This window comes from Geosmithia morbida, assembly GCF_012550715.1.
Source record: "Geosmithia morbida isolate 1262 chromosome Unknown scaffold_8, whole genome shotgun sequence".
NCBI lineage: Eukaryota > Fungi > Ascomycota > Sordariomycetes > Hypocreales > Bionectriaceae > Geosmithia > Geosmithia morbida.
Genome location: NW_023336195.1, coordinates 248,770 through 256,697, shown reverse-complemented (window position 1 = coordinate 256,697; position 7,928 = coordinate 248,770). Strand labels below are relative to the sequence as shown.

The 7,928-nt window shown below is 54.9% G+C and overlaps 1 protein-coding gene across 1 annotated transcript; it reads left to right on the top strand.

Annotated features, from left to right (window-relative positions):
• Positions 1–5,059: 5,059 nt before the first annotated feature.
• Positions 5,060–7,080, top strand: GMORB2_7314 (Major Facilitator Superfamily; the record flags this gene model as incomplete). The annotated part of the gene is made up of 2 exons (XM_035469279.1): positions 5,060–6,028; positions 6,151–7,080. 2 exons carry the CDS (start codon positions 5,060–5,062, stop codon positions 7,078–7,080), a joined length of 1,899 nt encoding a protein of 632 aa, XP_035320974.1.
• Positions 7,081–7,928: the final 848 nt, after the last annotated feature.

The following is a 7,928-nucleotide window of genomic DNA, read 5'->3' as shown; positions in this document are numbered from 1 at the left end:
CTCTCTCATGCAGCAGACCCACACACCAGCGACGACGCGCGGCGACAGTCCGTCTCACGTTTTTGTCTTTTGTTTTTTCTTTGTTTTAAATTTATTCTTCTTTTCTCTCTCTTCTTTCATATTTCATGTATTCTAGCTCTTTCTTCTGTGTGGCATGTAGCGGAAGTTGTTCTGACCAAAGGGATCGACTCTAGCCGACCTCCCTGTCCTTACTAGCCATAGTAATATATATATGTATATATATATATATATATATATATATATATATATATATACAATATTACTACTATCTCTCCCCCCCTCCCCCCAACTCTTCCTGACCATGACAGCCCAGAACCTATCGGCAAGTAATCCAGCTCCAAAGGGAACGGGCATGGAAAAGGAGAAGAGAAGGAGAAACATTGCTCCCATGGGTCCCGCCACGCAGTCTCTGGAGAGTCTAGGTAATATTACTCGACAACATCGTGTTGACTACTATCACGACCTTGGAATGCCCTCCCCTGAATCCCCTGAACCACCCCCTGTATCGGATGATTGGAGACGGGAGCGAGGGGTGATGTGGAATAGCGTCGGGCCTCGTCAACGGTACCGGTTCTCACAGCAATCTGTACGGAGTGGATAGATACATGTACAGGTATGCCTCTCCTGCACGTACCCCCCCCTCCCCCCCCGTCGAAACCTGTATTGCGTGTACATCTCGGACGGATGCGGTAGCTGGATACCGCGAGTCATCATCTTACTCTGAACGCACTCCTGTACGACGGTACATGCAGTACGGCCGAGTCCAATGAACGTGCCACCACAACTTGCAAGAGGAGAGAGAGGTGACATCACTGCAGGTAACCGACACAACGACGTCCCGCAACTATCCAGGCAGAGCTGGTCGTATTGATCCTCGATGCGGCGCATCACCGTGGCAGACATGTATGTGCATGCGGGTGGGATCCGTAGAGTTAGGTACTAGGTATCACCGCAGTCTGCAGCTGCTAGTACCGCATATTGATGACGATACCACTACCGGTTATCTGGCCCGTACGCGGTCAACTGAAAAGACGGCGCCGATCGGACACCGACTGCTGCGAGGAGGAGGTCGAAGAGAGAGGCGCGGCCGCCCGTGCTGAGACACACGACGGACGACATGCCCCATCTCGAGAGTCAGCGATGCCTGCTCGTCACTCTCTTTCCCTTCACAGACGCTCCATCGCACACTTGTCGCGGAAATCCCAGCCGAGTTTGAGGTCTGTCGTTGACAGGAACAAGAGTTTCTTCCTGGTCCGCTATCTCTGCCTCGACTCCCCTACAGTGTACCGGCCAGGTCCTCAGTGCTCATACATACATACATACACCCCAGGTCTTGGCTCGGTGCCAGCCTTGAGCTTGGCTTTTCCCGGGTCCGATCTCGTATTCACTCGAAATCGCTTGGCTCTACCCGCGCAGGATACGACAACAACCTAGCCCTCCCCACCCCCTCTCCTCCTCTATCTGAACCGTCATCAGACTCGAAGAGAAGCTTGAGAGTAGATGGAATCGTATCTGTTCTGTGGACAGCGTCTATCGATCGTCAATCGCCGGGGATCCGATCAAATCCGAGGAGAGCCACCAGGCCTTATCTGGCTGGTATGTCTGCCCCCGTATGGCAGTCAGCCCCGTATCGAATCCTGCATCCCATCTCCTCACGACGCGTCTGCAGGGGAGGGACGTCGCAGCAGACTGGTCTGTAGACGCCTCACGCCATCCTAAGCGCCCGGGGTGGGCAGCCAGAGTAGAGAGCCAATCTCCAATCAGCGGGAATAGAATCAGAGGAGACGAAACGAAGAAGAAGAAAGAAGGAATGAGAGCATACAATCAAGCATGCAGATAAAGGGGAAGGGGGGGGGGGGTGGTGCTATGCTATATCACCCTTTACCTTTCTTTTTCCTCGCTCTCCCTCCCTCTCTCTCTCTCCCTCTCTCTCTGTGCCCTCCGTGTTTTGACATGACGAGGCTGTGTAGGACTCTGGGCGATATGAATGGCCAGGTACTGACGTAGTTGCAAGACAATCACAATCAGTTACCGTGCGTGGTGTGACATGCAAACCGTATTGAGGGCCCGACGACCAGCCGAACAGCGGGGTCGATGACGCCGGCGCATATGTACTCTCCCTCGTACACATTTCCAACCCTGGAGGTCAGCAGGATAATCATCTCCGGTAATCATCTCCGGTACCCGGAGAGATGACGAGTATCAAGAAGGAAAAGAAAAGGATGAGAAAAAAAAAAGACTGATGCGATGCTCCGAAGCCAAAGCTTACGAGTCATCTCTTGTCTTCCTTGCCGAGCCACCGAGGCCCGACAGACCACAAGACATGCGTTCCCCGACGAGCCGTAGACTCGAAAAAAAAAATACCGTAGAGGCGGCGTGCCGTTGTGAGATGTTGCTTGGCACATCCATCACCTGCATCTAAAAGCCACCGGGGAGGGGGACGACGAATCACTGTGCAGACGCGCGGCAGGGGGGGGGGGGGGGGGGGGAGGGGGAGATGCCGCGTATCCCTGCCACCTCAATCACCGACTGCGTACGTATGCGTCCTACGTTTCCGACTTCGGTCTAATCTGCACTCCCGCAGTATTAACATGAGCAGAGGTGAGAAGAGTATCATTGGGGGTCGGGGTTGGGGTCGAGGTTGGGGTTGGGGGGTTGGTTACGTTACTTACGTACCACCGGAGGCTTGACGGAAGTTGATGGAATGCTACGGGTAAGACGCTGTTGGTGCTGGTAGTGAGGATGGTACGGATTACATTGTATTGGTGTATTGATAGAGAGTTGGGATACATGTGATCTGTATTACCACTTCCTTGCTTGCCAGCTTGATCAGAGCAAGTCTCCTCTTATGACCGCATGCACACGTATACGTGAGTGCTATGGCCTGTACCCGTTCTTCGCATCCACTGCACGTACGTGTCATGTCCCTGCCAGTGCGAGACGGGACCTACGCAAAGCCTATTCGGTCTTCTGAGAGCATCCGTGCTACGTGCATGATGCTCTCTGACCCCAGCCTGATCGATCCCCTGGGTCATCACTGCTGTGCAGATTGCGGATTGCAGATTGCTCTGCTGGTGGTAGGGAGCTGAGGAGAGAGGCATCGTCCATCGTCTTCAGGGGACGATACGCTCCTATACTCCGTACGCAACTCGGGGACTGCCCCGGAAAAGACGTGTGAAGAGCGGAAAGGGAGGAGGAGGAGGAGGAGGAGGAGGAGAGATCTGAGGAAGACGATTGGTATTCCTCCTCACACGCTGTGTCCTGTATACGCCAGTCTGTTTTGCGACGGCAGATCTGCTCGAGCCTGCTACTTCCATGTGCACTCCCATCAGGTTCTGCTGTCCGTACGTGTATAGGAAGGAGAGAGTAATGTCGAAAATGAGGTAGAATGGTGCATCACGTCGCAGATTACCCTCCCGGCCATGATTTACTCTGCCAGGCTCCATGCGCATCAATGTCAATCCTTCGGCTCGTCGCAGCGAAATCCGGTCGCTAAACCCTCATCTTCCGCTTCAGGGAACAGATCGTCGACGGTGGGAGCCGGGGGAGGATGCTGGACCACCGCGGCACCTGCAGAGATCAGGTACATGTTGCCCGCCAGACAGACACCCGCAGCATCCACTGGCCAGCCGCTGACCAGCCGCTGACCAGCCGCTGACCAGCCGCTGAGCAGGTGTCCGGTGCCTAGCCGTCCCACTGGACGGCGTCCGCAGCGACCCACTAGATGGGAGGAAAGCGTCACAGTGCACGGATATGCATGGCTGTGGAGGTTGTTGCTCAATCATAATCTTACTCCTTATATGTACAGATTACAGATTACAGATTACTCTGTAGGATGATACTAATACTGATAATAATGATGGTAATAATAATAGTAATAATGATAATAACAACAATTACAACAAGAAGAAGAAGACGAAGAAGAAGAGGATAGAAGCGACCCACCAAGGAGCGACCGACGTAGCGCACTCTTGGAGCCTTAGAGGGTGATTGATGTACGGCCGCTCCGAGGAAATCCGTAGTAGTGCGCTTGGATCGGGTCTCTCCTTCCTACTTTTTCTCCCCCCTTCTCCTGCCTCCCTAGCGCACCTTCCACAAATCGCCAGGTCGGTGGTACTTTCCCTATCTCTCACTCTCTTCGCTCTCGCTCTCGGCCCTTCTTCTTTTTCTTCTTCTTGTTTCTCTTACGATCCAGTTGTCTCCTCTTTATTTTCTTTCTTTATTTTCTTTCTTCTTTAATTTTTTCTTCTTTTTCAATTCCCTTTCTCTCACTCATCCTTTCTCTCTCCATCATTTCTGTTTGCTCTCCTTCCTCCTCCCACATTGCAACACTACTCACTGCTCGTACCCGCTAGCTTCAAACGCACTCATATATATCCGGCTGTCGGGGTTTAAAACCCGCCACATCTTTCCCGACCGAACCTCGTTTGGTTCGTCTGCTATCACTCCCTCGCTCCTCTTTCGTACGCGGCTACTCCGTTGTGGGCCACCCAGGCAACCGCCGAAACGGATCCCTTGTTTGCAGATGCAATACCTGCTCCGGCCACTATTGTACATTGCCAAGCCCCGTCTCTCCATTCCCTTCAACGTCAGGTCTTACGACGACCCGGCACTGCCCTCGAGTCTTGCGTAACGCACTGCCGTCTGTCTCCTTTCTTCTTCTACCTCCCTGTAACCCATTCTAGAAGTACGGGCCTGCTCGACGAGCAGTCTCTGGAGTGCCCGCTCTGGCTCTGACAGCACCGCACCCACCACCCCCTTCCTGTCACACACACCACACGACCTTGCCCACCACCACCACCCCTTAGCCGTTCTCGTACGTCCGTCGTCGTACGTGACCTCGTGGTGGCCGAGCCTCCTACCTAATACGAAGTTGACACACACACGCCCCTCCCTCTCTCCTCCTTAGCCCCTCCCACATAACTCCCTGCTTCTTTTTTTAACCTTTTTCGTCTCTATATATTTTTTATTTTTAATATTCTTTATCTTTTGGTTTTGCTTTTGACCCCCCTCCCCCCCCCGGAGGCCTTCTCGAACAATGCCATCGCACGCTCGGTCATTCAGTAATGACCGTGACTTTGCCAAACTCGAACCTAGAAAGAATCGTCGCTCCTTCCCCAACACTGTCGACGACGACGACGACGACGACGGCGTGCTGAACAGCTATCCTCCCACCACCTTCTCCTCCCAACAGCGCCACCTACTGTCTGCCGGACGCTCGGCCTCTGCCTCGGCCTCTGCCAGTATGGCCGCCGCCACCGACGACCTGTACCGCGATGATCCTGAAGACGCCGAGTCGCAACGCCCTCTGAGCCCCATCCAAGAGAAGCCCTCGCGAGGAGGCCGCGGCGCCCAGAATGTCACGTGGATGTCGCTGCCCCGAAAGGACCAGCTCCTCATCCTCTTCTTCGGTCGTCTGGTCGACTTCCTCCAGATCGCCTCGATGCAGGCCTACGTCTTCTTCCAGCTCAAGTCGTTCGACCCGACGCTCTCAGACGCCCAGATCTCCCAGCAGGCTGGTATCCTGCAGGGATGCTTCACCGGCGCTCAGGTCCTCACGGCTATCCTCTGGGGTAAGGCTGCCGACGCCAGCTGGTGCGGCCGCAAGCCGGTCCTCGTCATTGGCTTCGCCGGCACCGCCCTCTCCTGCCTCGGATACGGCTTCGCCACCACCTTCTTCTGGGCCGCCTTCTGGAGGGCCTTTGGCGGCATCATCAACGGGACCGTAGGTATAATTCGTACCATGATCGCCGAGATCACTGTCGAGAAGAAGTACCAGTCGCGCGCCTTCCTCATCCTCCCCATGAGCTTCAACATTGCTGGTATCCTCGGCCCCATCATGGGCGGCATGCTCGCCGACCCCTCGGCCAACCTGCCGGGCATTTTTGGTGAAGGTGGCATCTTTGGATACCGGTGGATCCACGACTATCCCTATGCCCTGCCCTGCCTTCTCAACTTTCTTTTCCTCTCCATGGCCACGGCCACCACGTATCTGTTCCTGGAAGAGGTGTGTGTTTCCTTCCCGTCTCTCTCTGCCTTGAAGCCCAGAATAGAAGAGACATCCCCATCCTCTCACTGCCCTGGGAAACCTGCAGCAGCTCAAGCTAACCTCTCCGACCCCCAAAACAGACTTCCGTCAAGCTCCAGGGCAAGCACGACAGGGGCCTCGAGCTCGGCGACCGTATCCGGGCCTTCTTCAACTGCGCCGGCAGGGATCGCAGCGGCTATTCGCGCGTCGGCCACGGCGACAACGCTGTGCCCCTCGACACCCTGGACAAGGCTGGTGCCGAGAAGCCCAAGAAGGTGGGCGACGTCCTGCCCTTCCACCGTCTCTGGACCCGCAACGTCGTCTTCACCCTCGTCACCGGTGCCTTCTACGACTTCCACCTCGGCGCCTTCACCAACATCTGGTCACTCTTCCTGTCGACGCCCCGCCAGCTCACGGCCGGCGAGCCTGTCCAGCCCAAGCGCCGCGACCTCCCCATGCTGTTCACCGGCGGCCTCGGCATGCCGGCATCCACTGTCGGCGTGGCCACTTCGATCCTCGGTATCCTGGGCATGACTCTCCAGGTCACCCTGTACCCTCCTATCCAGGCCCGTCTGGGAACCATCCGCTCATTCCGCTGGTTCCTGCCCCTCTTCCCGCTCGCCTACTTCGTCGCCCCCTACCTGTCCGTCCTGCCTTCGACCTCGGAGGCTCCAGCCCCGGCGTCGGGCATGGTCATCTGGGGCGGCATCGTCGTTGTGCTGCTCCTGCAGGTGACGGCCCGTACCTTCACGCTGCCCGCGAGCATCATCCTGCTCAACAACTGCAGCCCGCACCCGACCGTGCTGGGCACCATCCACGGCCTCGGCCAGAGCGTGTCGGCCGGCTTCCGCACCGTCGGGCCCGTGGTAGGCGGCTGGTGGTACGGATATGGCCTCGACATCGGAATGGTTGCCTGGGGCTGGTGGCTCGTAGCGGCCATGTCCGTCGTGGGCTGCGTCACCGCTCTGGGCATGCACGAGGGCAGCGGTCACGAGATCTACCTGCCTGGAGAGCGTGAAGAAGAGGAGTGAATCCACTCACTGCATATCGGGGTACGAAGGGAAAATGTGACTCGGGGAGTCACCACACACACACACACGCGCGCGCGCGCGCGACGATAGGGGTCAACAGGACAACTCAAATCGTCTACAGAAATACAGCCAAACACACACGCACATACACACATACACACATACACACACACACACACACACACACACACAATCTCTCGAAACCACATTTCCTTTTTTTTTTTTTTTGCATCACGAGGGCATGGCGGCAGGATCCACATCCCAACACTCCGAGGCATTCACCATCCAGCCTCAATATTACTGTTCTCTTTGTTCTTATTCTTACTATTGCCATCATGTGGGGACACAATTGTATATAGGCGTGTGTCCCCCGCTATTTTCCTTATTGTATACCTCTGGGAGGGATCACATATCAGGCGAAGGGGCGTTTTAGGGGCAGATGACGAGGGACTTTGCTCATCTTGGACTATATTTACCTCTTGTCTTTTTTTTCTACCTCTTCCTTTCCTTTTTCTCTTTCTCTCTATCGGCATGGAAAAAAAAATCTTAGACTTGGAGGTTTTCTTTTTGTTTTCCCCTACTGGGATGGATTAGTTAATAGTACTAGTAGGGCTGGTAGATCTGCTCAATGTACAAATGACTGAAGATTACTCGGTGTATGATGTGAAGAATTTAGAGACGGGATGGCTAAGTGAATTGAGGAAATGGCGAGAGGGGAAAGAATGAAGAGGAATCATGGTTTGACAATTGACGCTCCGATGATGGTGATGCTTGACTGAGCGCCGCGAAGAGTTAAGTCGTGGTGTGTTCATTAATAATCAGGAGTTTGTAGAAGCAGGTACGGGGGG